At 31.6% G+C, this 20,054-nt stretch overlaps 1 protein-coding gene across 1 annotated transcript in view; it reads right to left on the bottom strand.

Annotated features, from left to right (window-relative positions):
- LOC136796394 (uncharacterized) overlaps positions 1–20,054 on the bottom strand; it is a 315,963-nt gene that overhangs the window by 194,167 nt on the left and 101,742 nt on the right. The window contains exon 2 of the mRNA XM_067050019.1: positions 15,617–15,739. Coding sequence (XP_066906120.1) covers positions 15,617–15,734 — 118 coding nt within the window. The 5' untranslated portion in view covers positions 15,735–15,739. The remainder of the gene's footprint in view (positions 1–15,616; positions 15,740–20,054) is intronic.

Genomic DNA, 20,054 nt, shown 5'->3' with positions numbered 1-20,054 from the left:
ACTGTCTGTTGAGCTTTGACCTTTGTGTCCAATGATTTTTGAGATATAAATTTCTCAAAATAAATACACTAACTAGTGATTTTTCAGTATATTTTGTATGATATGTTACTTTTTAAAATGTTATATCTCCGGAACAATTGAAAATAAATAATTCTATTAGGATACAAATTTTAACTAATTTTCACTTCTTTAAATGATGCCATATAAGGTTTTGAAGTGTTATTAAGACATAAAGCTCCGAATGAAAAAATTAATTTTTTTTTAACGTTTTGAACTAGCTGCCATATTTTCATCTCCGCTACCTATACTTGGCAGATTCATCATTTTAGAGTATTTATTATACATAGTTTTCATTGAAGTAATGAAAAAATGGGGTGAAATAATTAGTTTTTTTTCTCCCTAGCTCTAGTACTATAAGCTATGTTTACAATATAATAATGCGTCGAGGAATTTTTAAACATTACTAATGCTTTTTTGAATTGTTTTTCCCTATCTAAGAAACACTAATTAATTTATTTGTTTCCTTTAAATCGACTCATACATTATTGAAAATAAAACTACATTTCAGTAAAATCTAAAGTTTCTGCGGTTATCCAAACATTTTGTAAAATGATTACTCGTATCAATTTAATTTCAATAATTCAAATGCTTTTTCACATACATAATGAACAACAAAATGTATGACACTCGAGGGATATAAAGTAAATGAAAAAGGAAAATATTAAATAAAACTCCTTGACATTCGTCTTCCTTAGAGATGGTCTCCAACGTAATTGAAAATGTTCTGTCTTACTCAGCAAAGTAAGACGGTGGGTGACAACGGGAAATCAAGGGCGAGAAGGAGACGCAAGATAGCTAAAAGAAAATTGGAAAAGGTATTTAGAGGAAAGAGTACAGGGAAAATCGGCTTAGGATTGCGGGGTAAAACGGTTAGCTAACTGAAAACTTTACTAGGTTCCATATGCACTTTGAGCTTACTGTAATAATATTTTATATTAACTCTTATTGTAAGTGAAGTATATTTATGGATCTTTATTAATGACGTTTCTTCTAACATTTGGTTTAATGAGTTAACAATACTCCAGATTTTTCTAATTACATGATTATTTAGAAGAGGTGCTGGTACAATAAGAAAAGAAAAGGTATACAGCATTGTAAATATTAGTCCACCATATTCTACGTATTTCTAATAGCACTTTAGAAGGAAATTCGTTCACAATAATGCCAGAGATTAGATTTTTTAAAATGATAATTGATTATATTTCATTGATGTCAAATGATTTTTGTCTTTTTTTTTTTTGTCAGTTTTTCCCCTTATAATAGGAAATAATATTATTAATTAATTCATTATGATCACCTACAATTGCAATATTATATTCTAACCACTGACACCTCCTTATGGAAATATTATATTGAGTCCAAGTAATATTAGTCAGAGATAATTATAACTTAGAACTAAAATTTGAAGTTCTAAGTTTTCTATTTCCTGGATATTAGATAAAACACAATAAATTAACCAGTTAAATTTTAAAATTTAAATAAAAAAATATTTTATTCTAGTTAAAGAAAAAAGAAAAAAAAGTAGACTTCGCCAGTTTTTATCTGTACCTTTCGTTTATAAGACAATTGTTTTTACAGAGGTAGTTTTGAGATTTTCTGACATTGCTAATGTTCTATCAAACTGAAATGAATTGAAATCAAATTAAATCTGTACCGCTAAAACCCTTGAAGGATCAGGGGCTCAAGTACATTTTAAAGGGGTACTGTTACTAGACCAACGGTTGTGCTAGGAGGTGATTTGGTAAGAATCACGCTCGACCGCCAGATTTTGATCCAATAAAGGGAACCTAATTAAGGAGGCTGGGTAAACCGACCTCAGGATCTTCAAAACCCACAATAGTTGACTCACAGCTACAGTGTAACAGAAAATAATTTTCAGCCCAGCCGGATTCGAACTCGAGTCCTTAGAGTTAGTAGCCAGGGGCCTTACCCCACGGTACCCGCACTCCTGCACTCGAAAAAAATTGGGTCTACTGAATAAAACAATAGAACTTTTCTTATCTTCCATTTTAAACATTAACTTATTCCGATGACAGATGTAAGATGTGCGTTGGTCTATGTTTTCTTCTTTATAGATATAAGATAAAAACTAAATTAGGAAATTTAATTTAAAAACTATTTTATTCTCTATAAGGTTTTTATAAACAAAATTTTAGTCATTAAAACTAAAATTCCAACACATTGGAAGGAAACAGAGAAAAGCCTCTCTTTGTTATACTAAGTACTCTGTCCGTGGTTTCGTATGAAAGAATAGCTGTATAAAATGCTTTCAATTAACCCCAATAAATAGTACTAAGGTCTCTAATTTGAAAAAAAATGGACTTAAACTGTCTTTACCTGTACCTTTCATTCATAAGACAATTGTTTATAAAGAGGTAGTTTTGAGTATTTCTGAAAATGCTAATGTACAATCAAACTCAAAAACAAATTGAGCATACTCAATAAAACGACAGATTTTTTCTTATATTTCCTTTAAAACATTAACTTGTAGCGATTATAAAAGTACGATGTACGATGGTAGGTGTACGACCACGTTACAGTCTCAAGGAGAGATAGAAACATCAAAAATAATTAGAAGGGATTTTGATTATAATTATACTGGGCCTCGACTACAAAAGGGTGGGATGAGCCGCAGAAAGATTTCGGTAGCACATCTTAACTGATGTTTTAGTGTTAGATGAAAGATTTTAACTGGTAAATACATTATTTAAGTATGATTTGATGTTCAGAGCTTGTTATTCTATAAATCATTTCTTTTGTGTTTTTTTTAATATAAGTTTCTTCCCGCAGTCACATAACTTGTGTCGGAAATCCGAGAACGAACAGGGACCTTTAGATTTGTAGGTTACGAGTAATGTTCATAAACTGGTGGAGGAGAGTTACAGCCTGCCCAGGAGGAAATGTCAGTTGTAAAATGTATATATATTGATGGATGGATCCCGTCTATTGACAGCCTTTATTTGGTTTCCTAGCCTGTTATTCTATCTACCTTTTCATTTTTTTTTCTCTCTCTCTTCCCGCAATCACGTAACTTTATACATATATAACTTCATTACATTCTAAAAATAACAGAAGTCATACTAAGACACCAACTCGATTTGGACTTGGCCTCAAGAAGGTAGGTCGAGAACTAAGCCACTTAGGGTTGTGACAACTTTGTCAAGTTATCGAGTTACTGCTTCTTGCCTCCCTTTGAAGGGGCCAATAATGATGGGTCTGGTCCCTCAGGACCAACTTTTTCCATACAACAAATACAAACGGGATAATAATGAGGGGAAAGGTCAACAAAATCACCACCTCTCTTCATATATACATTTAGTTGAGCCAAGTCTTTATTGAATATGCGGCACTTTTCTTTAGTGGACTTCTTCTCTCCTACTTCGCAATATAAAAATACTTTTGAGAAATATCTGAAATGATGAATAAATAAAATGAGGAATTCTATGTAATATAACAAACGTTTGATTGTCGGATGATGGTCCGTGTGGCAGTCAATAAAGTGAATAGTGAAATTCAAGACCCGTAGATTTTTCCCAATATAAGGAGCTAAATAGTATTAAATTAGGGGGGCTTATCAATATAATGCATTTGATTGATAATTGATTTCACAGAAAAATCAATATAAGTATTGGTTTATCTTATGAAATTTATCGACTTAGTGATTGTTCATTGGATTTTTTAAATTGCCACTATCCATGCTTTTTTAGAGCAAACATTACAAATTAATAATTAGTTGGGCTGAATTCCTCGATATAGCAAACATTTATTGGGTTTTTGAGGAAGCTATTTCCGAATTTACTTGCAACTGTTCGATCGCACTTGCGCATTTCAATTTATAGTTATTTTTTACTATTTTAGGAGTTTTTGTTTTGGCTATGGAGAGCATTTTATAGGTTTCGGAAAAGGCATCACATCGAATGGAACCTCTACCTACAACGTCTTAAAAGACAGGAAACATTCCAATTTAAAAAAACGACAGAAAATCGATTTAAGTGGTCGTTGAAAAAAACATAGGAATGTTTTGATGTCTCTAGTATCGGCTTCATTAACTATTTAAGTTCTATTTCTTAAAAAAAGACCCATTAAGCTTCGACAAACGAGGAATATCTCGAAAATTGATCAAGCCTTTGTTTCGGCAGTTCGGGAGAATAGCGACAATGCTCGGCTAAAAAAAGGGATTTAAGAGTCTCTTATTACCACGGAAGAGGAGGGGAAGGAGTGAAATGAAATGCAAACGACAGCTGAAGATAAGGAGAGAAGAGCTGAGCCAGGGTTAGGCAGTCGGCCATTGTTCGCTCGTCCCATAGCCTCAGTCTCCTATTCCCTATAATCCTTTCTGTAACTGTCTACATCCACTGTCAAAGGGATCTGGATTCTGGTATTATTATGCATCATTAAGTACAAATGAGATTGATGGAGAGTAACATAAATCGACTTTAAAATTATTTAAAAGTTAAAATAAAAAAATAACCTGGATGTTTCAAAAGGATATTTGAAGGCTACAGACGAGAAAAACAAAAATAGTTTTCAAGTGCTTATTGATTCAACTGACATTTCTACCCACCTTTTTCACCAGGCTAAGATACAAAGTGAGCAAATGAAAGAAGAAAACAATAAAATAAATGAAACATTTGTCAGATTTATTTTTTTCATGAAAGTAAATGATATAAAATTGATCTTAATCGCAATTTTTACCTAATGTAAAAAGTTTATGTTAAAAATAAAATATGTCGATAATTCAATTATTACATTTAAGTATCGTCTCTAAATGAGCCCCTTTCTTTATAGAAACCATTTTATAACACAATACCTGTTTATTAAGAATAAAACAAATTATCTTTGGACCAAATTAGAAACTGAGAAAACGATATCGTTACAGTTTCTTTATTTTTCGAGTAATATCAAAACTTAAACACCTATAATGTTTTATAAGTCAAGGGTTACTTAATTATAAAGCAGATTACAACAATACCTAAAGAAAATAAGAATAGTCCCAGATTCTAGAAATAGTCTGTGGTTCCGTTCGTGTGAGGGATGCATAGGTTCATACCCAGTGGATGCAGCGGACTCCGGACATAAAAAGTCCAATATCGTAGAGGGTAGTTCTTAGTACCACCTCCTTACTAGAGATGTCGCTCGACTAAACGGAAAATAAGTTCAAACTAATGCACTAATCCAAACATTACAAACGGATATATTAACATTCAATTATAAAAAATGTTAGAAAATAATCACAATTATTTAGATTCTTTTTATTAATTATACCATAGTTTCGACTCAAACATACGGGCATTGCAGCATGATAGCATTAGATAGGAGTTAAAAAATAATAATTCAGATAAAATTAGTGTTAAACAAGTAAAAATATATATTTTATAATTTATCATATTAAAAAAAATAATATAAATATTTTTAAAAAGTCCTTCCAATTAATGTCTTTATTTCATTCATACTTTCCTCAATCTTCAGCACCAAGAACCTTATCAGTAGTAACATGCTCCTTTTGATTTTAGTCCGTAATTTTATATTTCATCATAAAATAAAATATTTTATAATATAGACAACTTAGGCCAGTTCAGTTTAATAATTAAAATAAAAAACTTAAAACAGTCAATATTATAAAACATTTTAATAAAAGATGTAGTATAAAATTTTGATAAAAAAACCTACAATACCAATTTTAATTTTATTATTTTTAAAATTAAATAATTTTTATTTTTACATATATTTTTATTCGAAAAAAAACGTTTACAAGTTCCGTAAAAACAATTAAGCTCTTTCCGTTCTCTTTCTGTGATAATAGGTTTTTTTTAGGAACCACATATCACAGGAATTTGAACCTCAACGACCGAGACCTCCAGTACAACATAAGTGTTATACAAGAGGAAATAGCCTCGATAAACATGAAAATAATTCCGGAAAAGATCATATGTATGAGGATAGGAAAGAAACCCCGGATAATAATGAAGGTGATCAGAGCGAACGGAGAAAATTAGAGCAGATCCAGAATTTCTAATATCTAGGTGATCATATCAACGAAAGCGGCTACGGAAGTTTCTCAAAGAATTAACGCAGCTGGAAGAATATTTAGTTTGCTTCGAAGGGGTTTCTAAGGCAAAAGGGAGGTGACGAGAAAAACTAAAATAATGATCTACAAATCGACGTTCCTCCCTATTCTTTCCTACTCTTCCGAATCATGGACCCTCACCTCAAAACACAAGAGCCGAATCCAATCCATGGAGATGCGGTACCTTCGTTAGGTGGAAGGAAGGGCACGACGAGATAGACTACGGAACAGTACATTCGGAACATTCGGACTAACTTCGGAGTCAAACCGGCTTGGAGCATCCTAGAGGGGCACAAGCTAAGATGGTTCGGACACCTCCTTCGGATGGACCAGGAAAGAACTGCCAGAAAGACAAATGAAACTCACGTGGAGGGAAGAAGGCCAAGAGGAAGACCATGTATTTCCTGGGAGGAGAGTGTTAAGGAGGAGTTCAGGAGGCGGGATATGGACTAGAGTAGGAGAAGTGTGATGGTCCAAGAGCGAGATATTTGGTTCAGACTCTGCAAATTGTAACTCCACGCTGCGCAAGCGATAAAGGGCATAAAATGATTATGATGATGACATATATTTTTTAAAATTATCATTGCATATTTTATCTACATTATTTTTAAACTCTTATCACATAAGATATTTACTAACTAACTCTTATTACATAAAATCGTATTTCGATTTCAGCCGTAAAGATGACCTAAATACTTGGATCTCAACGTAGACATATCTAATAAAAATAATTTAAATGACAACGCTTTGATTATTTTCTCTAATTAAATTATATAGATTTGATTATATTAAAATCAAATAATTCGATAATGCCAGGATACGTGTTTTGTAGAAAGAAATATTATAGTAAGATTCCAATACAAAGCATATAGTATCTCAGATATTATTAAAAAATTAGTTATTCAACGTTACACAAATTCTCAAACATCATCAGAACAGAGAAAAGATATTACTAAATAAATCTAAAGCTGAGACAACACATCTCACACTGACAGTATAAAATTTTTAAAAAATAAAGAAAGTTCACCACCTTAACACAGTTTGACAAAGAATAGAGAGGTTACATCAACACAGCTTGTTATCTAGGTATGATAAAGTTCTAACAACTGCCAAAATTATTTTGAGTAACAGAGCTCCAGCGTAACAATTTTTTATTAAAATTTGTAACCTAATAAAAAATTGTCACACTATTAGGTTAATAATTTTTGAAATTGATCGCACTGAAATTTATCTGAGAGCATAACAGGTTCATTATTGAGAGATTTCAAAGAGACACAAATTTGTCAATTTTGTTAGATAGAACCGTGTCCAAAGCTAAATCCATGAGCTGACCACAGTAGACAAACAAGGTGAAAAAATACAGGTTATAAATAATATATAAAGTTGATGTCTGAAAACCTGATAGTACGATATTACTACCAAAACAGTAAATGTCACTGGCTCTGATAGTAGCTGCTATGGCTGGCCAACAGGGCCTTAAGATTAAGTTTTAAGATACAAATCATTAATCAAATAAAAAAAAAAAAAATAACATCAACTTCATAAACACAAGTGATAACTATAAACTCAAAGATGAGGTAGCAGATTAGTTGGCTTGTATCTAATTTATGTTGGAGAGAGGTTTCAATACAATTTATATTTTTAGTATTAATTATTTTCCATTATTTTTTTCCTTTGTTTTATTCTTTCAGTACAAGACTAGTAGCTACCTAACCTCCCAGTAATGCTTCGGCCAAACTAAACATCTCAGTACCCGGCAAGTCGCTGGCTCAGTACCATTTCTGTAAGCTTCGAATCAGGCCATTTCCTGTATGGTAAAATTAATTTGCACTTCACACTATTTATAGAGGATTTATTTTGACATATCGCTTACATCTAAATAATAGTTGTAATAATTTATTGATTTAATTTTCTTTAAATTATGTATATATTTTTGTTATTATTTAACCAGTTTTATTTTATTACGTATTTTTTCATAACGATTTAAATTTTTCGTAGAATCTTAAAAAATATGCATATTTTGGGGTAAAAATCGCACAATTTTGTCTCTAAATTACATGACAAATTCAATCATTTTCTTGTAGAAATGAATATTTACTGATCACCCATTTATCATGTAATCTAATTTAAAATTTATAACGTGGCCATTACTTGTGACAAAAAGGCTTTTAAAATTATTAGCCTTCCAATTGGTTTATATAATAAACGGTAACGTCCTTGATTAAAACGACTGATTTTTTTTCATTTTTTTTTTTTATTAAAAAATTACTTTTCCATATTTGAAACTAAAGAATAGTTATTTAAAATTATTTACGTAGCTCAGGGCTTACTTTGTGATTGAAAATTTTTTTAAACTATTCAATTTTTAAATATGTTTTATTATTTATCATCAGCCTTTGAAATATTGCATATGAATACTGATGAACATGATTTCGCATTGTGGAGTCAAATTGATTCCATACTACCACTGACTGAATACAAGATACCGTTCTGTGGTTAATATTATTTTTTAGTAATGCTTATCAATACCAATACCCATCCGAATGGTTGGACGAGATAGGCAACTCCATCAGCTGTCCTAAATATTGTGGACAGTTATATTGACGCCCGAGCCGACAGTTTCAGCCAACCACTCAACCCTCTCCCGCCGCAACCCCACTGTTAATTGAGAGCCATCAAATGGCGATAGTCAAATCTACTAAACACTGTCCCGCAGTTCGACACATCTCTAGAGTGACTGTGTCATGCCATTCCAGTCATACAAACAAGCTTAGGCATTTCTATAATTTCCTATATTCCATCCAATCTGATTCGATACACCTTAATCATTAAAAATTATGCACGATGTTTTTTATTAATTTTTTTTTTGTTTAATCTTATCTTGTAAATGGCCATTGAATTTATATTTGTCACAACTAGGGATGAAAATTGAGAATATCCGGACACCTCAAACTTGAATTCCACATCTCAGATTAGGTTATTCGAAAATACTAAAACTGAATTCGGTTTTTAAATCCAAATTCACATTTGGATTTGAAAAATTTCATAAATAAAAAAAATTATTAGTACGAAAATTCGTTATTCTGTATTATTACGCGTGATATTCAGTATATTAAATCCATTCTTATTCTTATGTAAATCGCACAAGGAATATGTGCCTTTATATAATATCATTTTAAAGCAAGGGAATAAAACTTCAAAAAAGAAAAATTAAAAAAGGGAAGTACGAAGTTCAAATATTTTATTTCTCTATTTTTTCTTCTCTCTGTGTTACCTCCTATCCAAAAAAGGAAGTTCGTATTCTTTTTTAAGTTTCAGTTTTAAACTCTTTTCTATTTTATTGGAAATTAACGTTAATTTTTTCCCCCCATTTTCAGGTTTTCCTCCTGCTTACGCTCCATAATATACCTCGATTACTCTATACCATTATATGTGATATTATTTAAATGTTGGGGGGATTATCATTCTCTCATTTCATGTTTCAGTTACATAAGATGGCATCTAAGATGACCATGCACTTCTGTCAATACTTCCTGGTATACCACATGATTAATTATACTGCAATGTTTTACTTTTGTACTAATAGCCATGAACGTTTTAATTCTCATTGGCATGGCTCTACCACAGCAACACTTTTTAAATTTTTAATTTTACCTCTATTTTCAAACATATCTCAGACTAAAATCATTATCGGAAACTTACAAAAACTTTTTCAAAATCTATACAAACAAAAAAATCCTTGTTGGCAGAGAAAACATTTTATAGGATTCTGAAATATAATGACATTCTAAAAGAACTAAAAACATGACTTTGGTCACAAGGTTTGCTTTGATTCCTTTCATACGACCCGCAGAAAAGGGAAAATAGAAGTTTGAAATAAACATTTTTGCAGCTTGATATAGTTACTGTTGTTTTGTTTGAAGGAAAAAAAAAGTTTTTGCATTTAATCATCTTTAAAATAAGATAACTTGGGCTTTTAGATATACTATTTTATGTATGATTGGTGCATCTTCATTGAACTCAATAATGCAATATTGGCGCATTATCTCCTCATTGATTCGATAAGAGTAGTAGAAAGTAAGAGCATGTCGACATAATGTAAAATTTCATTAATGTTAGATAAGAATTGGAAGTAGCCAGGTTTCTGAAAACAATTAGTGTAGTTGCAAAGGTGACGGTAAGAGTTTGAGGTCTAAACGAGTGATATGCATTGTGCATCTTCGGGATAATGGTTGTAATTAAACAAAAGGGTCTATTTAAAGCGTGAGCTGGCCCAGAAATTACTTCCATGTAAGGATGGGATATCGAAAGAAAAATATCGATATCGGTGTCGATATCAATATCGGTGTCGATATCAATATCGGTGTCGATATCGATATCGGATAGCAATATAGATATCGGTATTATATCGGAACTAAAATATCGATATCGAAAATTTAACGAATTAAAGTAATAATAATTATAAAATGATATAGCAAGACACAGGAAGACTTATTTTATGTCATACCTAATCAAAATACATAAGAAACTCTTAATAACTTTGAAACAAAGCAACACCACAACCATATCATAAACAGAACAAATATAATTGTTTTATTGAAGAAAATTTAATAATAGGAAATTTATTAAAATCTCTATGTGTTATTTCAGTCATTTTCAATAAATTATCGATATTTCGATGAAATAATATCGGAATATTATTGCTTAAATTCAATATTGATATTATTATAATACAAAATATCGAAATAAATATGTATTTATCAAAATAAAATATCGATATTCCATTTTTAATTATTCTATACAATTTTCTAGTCTTTTTAAACAAAATATCAATATTTCGATAAAATTATATCGGGATATTGTTTATAATCTACCATATCGATATTACCAAATATGTTATGTTATGTTATCTTAATGTATATTAAATTATTGAAACAAAATATCGATATTCCATTCTAAATTTGTCGTTAAATAATATCGGAATAATGTTAGAAATCAATAATTATAAAAATATCAAATATTGAAATGAATTTGAAATTATGAATATTAAAATATCGAAATACTATTTTTAAGCTTCATTATTTTCTTTAAAAAAATATCGAAATTTGGATTTTTTTTTTTTTAGAAACCGATATGCCGATATTATCGAAGGAAAATTATCGATATTCCGATATTATCGAAATATCGATATCGATATCCCATCCCTACTTCCATGTAATATGCTAAATCTCAAATTTACCATCTGCAATGACATTATGCCTTTTCGTAAACTGGATGCAAAAACCGATTAAAATTGGGATCAGTGGAATTCAGAGATTTCCAACTAAAACAATCCGTATAGAACTACATCTAAACGTTCGGATCTTAAACGCAGGCTGAAGTAGGTGCTTCAATTATTTCAGATGACAAACAAAAATATTCGCTTTCGTCAAGCTCCTTCTTACAATATGCTGAAGTGTTAGTAATTAATCACACAGAAGGAAAATTAAAATAAGGAATAAACGTACATTTATACGGATTCAGAATCAGCTCTCACCACTTGGAAAAACTTTTCCACAAAATCCACTCATTGCCGAAACACTGGTGCAGCAACAAACATTGGATAGTGCTGGTTTTTGTAACTATCTAGTCACTGTGTCATCAAAAGGGGTGAACTTGCTGATATTAGAGCAAAACAAAGCTATCAACGACGGTATAGTAGTAACTGCTGCATTTATCAAAGAAATAGTTTCTGTTTCTAACAAGTAAGGCACTTGAAAAATAGCAATCAATTTGATTTAAACAAAGGGTACTAGTACTGGTATTTGGTGGGGGGAGGAAAAGTCCGACAAGTGGGCCGAGTGGTTGCAAACCCCTGACGGCTACCTGAGTTGTCGCCACGTACTAACCAAGGTGGGAGTGTCAAGTTTCATTCACACACACACACTTTAAACAAAGGGACAATATACTTAGAATTATTAAACCGCCTATAGTCACTAATCGAAGAATCTTACAACTAACAAGAAGAGAAGATGTGGTAATGACTTCAAGATTCGATGGACACATGAGTACCTTATGACGAGAGGAACCTAACCGATATGTATAACGTGTGGGGTACCTTCAACAGTAGTGTACGTCCTCATTAAGTGCTACTAGGCCTACGATAATAAACGAGAGGGAGTTTGACTGAGGACCAATATAGAAGAAATAATAAAAATAGTAAAAAGGCAGCAGAAAAATGATTTTTGTTTAAAACAAATTAACAATTTTTTCATAAATCGTGAATTGTACATGAAGAGCTTAAAATTATTGTAACTAAATAAATGTTCTATAGGAAATGACTGCTTCATTAACAGATACAGAGCCAATTATCGAGATGCTGAAATACTGTTGCGGCCAACATATGGTCCACAAATCAATAATTGGAACATGTGATTTTTATTAAGTCAAAAAACAAAACAACTACTCTCTATTGTTTTTTATATTGAAAATAAACAGACAACTTCTTAACGTCTCACTGCGCACACATATCGTCTCCTTTATCTACTCACTACGCACTCGTAGTTGCCAGCATTCTGGCCATCTTCGCCAGCTAAATCATCTTAGCCACGGCGGACGGACTTCAACTCATCCTCCAAGAGGACAAGGCGGGCGGACGTACGTCCCTTTTGTCGATCTACTTCCACGAGAATATCCACTCAGAACAACCACAACCGGGGCCCCACCAATCACCGGTGAAATAATACTTTTTTTAAAATCTTTTGTTCAATTAATTTAGTTTTGTAATAGTTTTAATCTTTCTTTTTTTTCTAGTTTGTATATTTTGTGTTCCTTCTTATTATGTTTACTTATTTAAAAATACAAAAATAACAAAATTCGACTATTCTTTTCTTTTCACGGTTGGGCTAGTAAAGGTTCCTTTAGTCCGTAACAAATACAAATCTTTTTCCTTTACTACTATTTCCAATTTTTCACAAAAACATAAAATTTTGTACCAATGGTTAAAAAGTTTATCAACATTCAGTTCTACCTACATGTTATTTAAATTTTATGTTTTGTTTTTATCGTTTATCCTCTACCTGATCATTTCAGACATACGAAATAAAATAGACCAAACACACTCGTTATAAAATTTAATCATTCTGGAATTGATCTCATTTTGTGCCTGTGTGGTGCTTGCATGTTGACTTAGACTATTTAACAAAGAGTTGCAGACCCAACCAGCTCATTATAGGGGTAAATATGAGAAACAAGGGGATACTCGGGGAGAAGTCCACACGGAGGTGGAATGTCAAGAAGGTAGGGGGGGAGGTTCGGTCGAGAGGAACCTAAGGAATTTTAATTGGTCCTCCCCAGTCCCCGGGCAGGACCATCGCAACACCTCAACTATTACATTTAATTAAATTCTCAACAACCGCCTTAAAAACTTATAGCCTTTCTGGAAAAAGGACATACGGCTTTACGAGCACTATCTTTTTTATGGGAGCTCTTCTAGAATGTGGCGTTTCTCTAGGGCATGATTGTATCGAAGTTCAGAACTACGCTGTGATCTTGTTTGAAATCGTGGAAATCAAAGAATATCATTATAGAACTCGAAATTCTTTGCCAAAAGTAAATTGGATTCAACAATTTTCATACTGTTGAATATTGATATAATAAACAAGGGACCCAAGAGAAATATCCATCAAGAAGTATGAACAGTTGCTCTTGTATGTCTTTTTACTGTCGTGATTACTAATTAAGAGTTTGAGACCTTTAATTTTTCTCGAAAATGAAAAAACAAATTAACCTATTTTTCTTTTCTTCTTTAAGAGCATGTATCTTTCATCAACAAGAAACTATACTAAATTAAGTAAGAGTAAAATCTTTAAATTCTTTTCTGTATATTTTTTTCGGTATATTGTTCTTGGTCAAGTGGTCAAACGAATCGTATGAGAAAGAGAACTCTGTGAAAAATTCTGAAAATTTTCTTATTTATTTTTTTAGGGTCATGAATACGAATTTCTACTTTGTGATTTCAATTTTTGTTTTCAAGTATAAAAAATAGTAAAATAATTGTTTTGTTTTTTTTATTTTTGTTTATAATTTGAGGAACATATCCTATTCGAATAAATTAAATATTAATTTTACATTAAAATTTACAGTTATACAGTAATGTAAATCATCTACTTTTTTTCTTGTCCCTATTAAACAGAATTACAATGGATTTGAAATTAAAAAGCGTTATGAGTGAAATTATAAGATGTAATGTTATTATTCTTTTATGAAGGGTTCAAAAGAAAAAATGAAATTATAATTCACCAGTAATCCAATGGCGTTTGCCATAGCCTAACGTTTGTCTATACTACCTTAATTGGACCCTGTAATCAACACTTTATAATACCATAAGGCAATTCAGGGGGGATAATAAAAATAAATAAAAAATAAAATTGTTTTTTGTTCTGTTCTTTATGGTTTGTTTCTTGGTCCAGATAACACGCAACAATATTATACTTTTATTAAGGGTACAAAAAAAAAAGTGAAATTATAGTATTACTTTTTTTACTGTAGTTATTACAATGAAAGGCCTAAATGAATACTTATCTGTAGATTGTAATGACTGTTCTATAATTACTCTGATTTAATATTTGGCTTATATATCTTGTCTCCGAATAGTACAGTAAACATATCTCCCTGATCAGCTCAAAATTCTAATTCTAATGGTCTATCAATGTTGTCTAGTTTGTTAAAGTTTTATTGTAAAAAATGATGTTGCTTGACTGGTTTCCGTATTAAACGAAAATTTTAAAGTATAAAACAGACTTGTAGGTGATAGGTTAATGTATAATATAATGCATTTGCAGTGATTCGGCAATAAACAAAAATTCCGAAAAAATTTCTGTCAACAGTTTTCTGATATAAACGATTCAATTATCTTATGTGCGTTCTGGGGTTGGTGTATTTGTATAATAAGGATGTAAACCACTAATTTTGATTGCTTGCCCATCGGTAAAATATATTGATGGAATTCCCACTCAACTTGGAAAGAAGTAGTTATTTTTAATTGAATATTTTCAAAATGTGTAAACCATACCTATTGAGAACAAAATATCGATATCCCGATATCAAAGACGAAATATCAATATTATATTATCTAAGATCGAAATAAAATGCCAATTTTTCTATAATAACGATATTCATATTCCGTCCCTGTCATCCTTCTAGAATTTTTTTTTAAATACGTTCTGGTTTTCGACAGTGAAATGTTACGATATGTTGAAAGCACTAACGGATAAACATCTATATATTGATATTTCCCAACATCCTTAATTTCCAAACAATAGGTTTTGCCAATTAACCAAAACTTTTTAGAAATGGTTACATAAATTTATTAAAATATTGTCACTTGATTCAGGATCTCAGCATCTATATTCGAAGAGTGGGGGAAATAAACTACTCGCGTTGTGAAAATTTCAATTTTCTCAATAGGAACATGTTTCACAAGAGAGGTACGTATTATGCTAGACTGACCTGTATTGTTGGAAGGCTTGACTTTAGCTTCTGAATTAATAATGGCTATAATGAGTAGGCTCACGAGGCCGGCGCAAGTTAAAGCTCCCACTACTTGAAGCGTCACTTCTCCATGCATCCTAACTGGAACACAAATGATATAATAAACTTCTCTCATATATAATAAAAATAATAATTAAATAAACTCAATAAAAATCTCATGATATAATATATAAAAAATTAATAAATACAAAAAATTAATCAATACATAAATAAATGAAAATAGGCATATTAATTAGGTATATCTTCACTCAGATGATTGTGCGTGTTAGTAGCCTGGAATCTCTCATCTTGTACTATGGTGGTTGGGTAAGGTAGCTATAGAAGAGTAAGATATATGGTGGAAATGGTTGACCTAAGGAATTTATTTCGACTAATGAATACAACGGCATATCCGTAAACCCCGGCGAGTTGACTTCAGAAAACGTTGTTTAAAAGAGATAGATAAAAGTATTGTACGATATCATCTTACTCGTTAAACTATAGCGATTTTGAATTATGATATTACCAGGTTAGTAATATCTATAAAGTAATGTTCAGATCAAATAGTAAAGGAAAAGTTTCTACCGTATGGTATATCCAACTTCATCCTCTACCTCGGCGTGATGCAGGACTGATATCTGACCTCCAGACACGCCAGGGAAAGACTCAAGCTCACCGAACAGAAATTTCATAGGCTGTTCCACTTGCTCACATTACCAGAGTTGATCTTCGGCTCAAGCTCTAAATTAATAAGACAACATTCCTCCAACGCTGCTCTCCGATGCACTTCTACAAGACAACATTCAACCGGTTCCAGGGCTACCATAAATTCCTACGGCGGATTTTAAGAGGCACCACACTGCAGGGACAGTGCCATTCACGAAGAAATCCAGCTCCTCTCAGTACCAGAGTTCATAGGCCGACGAGACATCGAGCTCTGATAAAGAAACTATTCCAGTCAATTTTTTTAAGGATCTATGTGTTTTAGAGCCCTTCTGTTTAGAAAAAAAAAACTATTTTCGACAATTAGTATTTGTATTTCTGCCACAATTATATCCTCAACGGGTGAACTTTTTTTTAGGGTTATGGCACCCAATGCCTGCTTACAAAACTCGAAAACTATAAATTTCTAGTTACATCATAGATGGTCATTTAAAATATACATAAATTGTCAAAAAAAAAATCTCTTTTTTAGGAAAAAAATTAAAAATAGCCCTATTTTCCGGACTAGCTCCTCCCTACCACAATCAGCATCTTTATCAAACCGAATAGAAGATAGGGCAAATACTTTTTCTAGACTTGATATCATATGTGATAACGAAAGTTGTGGGAGCGGATACACTTAATTGAAAATTACAATCTGTATATACCATAGCTTGGTTGAACAAATTGAGGAAGCACGAAAGTGACACGAACTAATTTTTTTTAAAACAAGGGCTCATAATTATATTCATTTTTTTTTTGCATATAAGATGAATAAATTAACAACAGAAAAAAATCATTAGTAACGAGGCACATTCTCGCCCGAACGTAATCTGAAATGTTTTCCTTCGGACAATCAGTGCTGCTGCCATTACCCCGGGACAGAACAAATACCACAGTGACTGGGAACAGAGGCAGAGTTGGCTATAAATCAGACCTAACCAGAGCCAGCTAGATATTAAAGAGGTCTGCCCGCTGTCAGAGCCAATGTTCCTGTCATAAACCAGGGCGTTAACACTTGTCTGATCATCTCGTCCTACTTTGTATTAGTGTCTCGTTCCGCGTTGCATATGGATCCATATGCCAACTACTAGGTCATTCTTGAAATATCAATATCATTATTGAAATTTTACAAATATTAGGACGAAAATCTAGTTCACAATGTAAGTTTAAAGCACGCTTCAGGGTTTGATTCACGATTTATATAATACTTAATCTACTTAAAATGTACAGATACTCCAGAAAATAAAGTCAATCTTGTGACCATTTTTTTTCATATATCTGGTCACGAGATTGACATAATTCGTTCAACAACTACCTTTTTCCGAAATTGAATAAATAATTATTATTGAGTATTTGGCATACCTTCTACGCCATAACCCCTGATGAAGACCTCAAATTCAGGTCGAAACGTCGGCATAAAATAAATAAATATGGTTTTGTTTATTTATGTTGTTCTTTGCTGACCGCACCCCCCGACAAACTTCTCCAATAAATAATTAAGTATCTTTAAAAACAATTTTGATCCTTTTTATCAACTTTATTCTTTTTAAACTTCCAACGTTTCGACCACTTAGGTCATTTTCAAGGATTCCTTTACTTTGTTTTCATTTTTTCCTTTAAAATTCTTTAAATGCCGGCTAATTGCCTTTGTCCCATAAGTTGAAGGTACCTGTTGAAGGTAGGTTCTGTTTGGAGTTTGAAAATGAAAATAATAGTAAGAAAAGTAGTTAGTAAAAGTTTTAAATTTGGGAAGGTATTTTATAGAAGAATTTATGGGACAAAGGCAATTAGCCGGCATTTAAAGAATTTTAAAGGAAAAAATGAAAACAAAGTAAAGGAATCCTTGAAAATGACCTAAATGGTCGAAACGTTGGAAGTTTAAAAAGAATAAAGTTGAGAAAAAGGATCAAAATTGTTTTTAAAGAAACTAAACCACTCTCAAACAAGTATATTAATAAAAAATAAATCTAATTATTATGTATTTTTGACATTAAAGTACTTTGGAAGTCACATAATCCGTTGCATATCCGGCTTGAACGTAATAATGTAAGATATGTTGGTTAATATACTACATTGACAGTTGTTTCAAGAAAAATAAACATTCACTAATTACAGTGTGTTGACGAGGTACTAGCGATTTCATAGAAACTTTTCCTCTTTTTTTTTCTTTTTTTTTTTTTTATAATATATTGAAAAATATTAGACATAAGTCCTTACCAACCCTCTATAGAAGCCAAAAAGCTTTATACGATTCTAGAAACTTTTTATTATAGTAATGATTGTGATTAATAATAATAATAATACTTTATTTATTCTGGGAAGAATCCCTCTAGAATAATACAGAGAAATCAATAGATGAGGGGTGAGGATCCTCAGAGATACTTAAACAAAAAATACAAAGAAATATGAACAGTCATTAAAAAAATAATTATAGGTTACTTCCTCACTTTTATCAGTTGAATAAAAAAAAAAATGAATAAATAAAAAAGAGAAAATAAAACGATGTAAAAATAATTAAGAATGATATAATAGTTAACATACATATTTACAATTATATTAATTTGCAATTTTGTAGCCTCTGAATGGATAAGAAATGATTGAACAGGCGGGATTTAAAGGTAGGGAGGGTATTGGAGCGACGGATGATGAAGGGATGGAGTTCCATAAGGAGGGGCTCGGATAATGAACGATCTATCAAAAGCATCGGTTCGGTGGGATCTTGTGTATAAATCTGAAGACCAAAAAGGGGTATTGGGGGAACGAATAGAGGATTTGAATTTAAGGAGCTCGGAGATGTATGAAGGACGGCGGGATTGGATGACTTGGAAGTTGAAGGATGTCAGGAAATAAGTGTTTGAGATACTATTTTACTTTACTACTTAATTTGTAAACATTTAATTTATACATTTATAAATATGGTGTTAATGAGCTATATAATCCATATTACCATTGCCTAAAAATATGGCAGAATGTAATATTATAAAATTAAAAAAATTATTCTGCCTTTTGTCTGCAAGCAGTTGTTAAATGCCAATTGATTTGTTCTTATATGCAGAGATAGACGAGAAAGATTTTGTTCGTTTTAAATGCATAGTTACAAAAACCAAAATACCCTTCCAGTAAAATAGGCCAACAGACTTTTAGAAAAATTGAGGCAGAAAAGTATCCTTCAGTATTAACTCTTAAAATTGTTTAAGAATATTTATGTCCCGCGTTCACAAACAAATCATAACTTCTCACTTGGTATTCAACTCCAACATAACTTCACATCCAGGGGAAATTCAGTTACATTTCCGCTCTCTCAATATAATTTAGAATTTATGCCTTTATAAGAGATAAAATATTAAATCTGATTTTTATCCCTAAAAAAGATATAAAATTGACTGAATAAATCGATTACATTATTTAGCTAGATATCAATATCTAATAAAATATGATGCGGTTTCAAGTTGTTTCTCGAGGAAACTATTTTTTTTTTTAAATAATTTATTTATTGTTATTTACAACTGTATACATATACACTCATCAAGTAAATTTGCTGTAAGTGATTTTATGACATTATAAAAACATGTGGAGAATCTACCCATTGATAGAACTCCAAAAACATTTCTAAAGGAGAAGATCTCGAGGCCATCTTCTTTTCAGACGCCTAGGAGGATTATTAGGTAGTGAAGGAGAAGCCAGGTTAGAAACGAGTTGGTTTGGGTGGTTG

This window comes from Halyomorpha halys, unplaced genomic scaffold (genome assembly GCF_000696795.3).
Source record: "Halyomorpha halys isolate HHAL.00 unplaced genomic scaffold, Hhal_1.1 Scaffold126.1, whole genome shotgun sequence".
Lineage (NCBI taxonomy): Eukaryota > Metazoa > Arthropoda > Insecta > Hemiptera > Pentatomidae > Halyomorpha > Halyomorpha halys.
The sequence above is the reverse complement of the archived record's forward strand: the minus strand, read 5'-3'. Positions and strand labels throughout refer to the sequence as shown.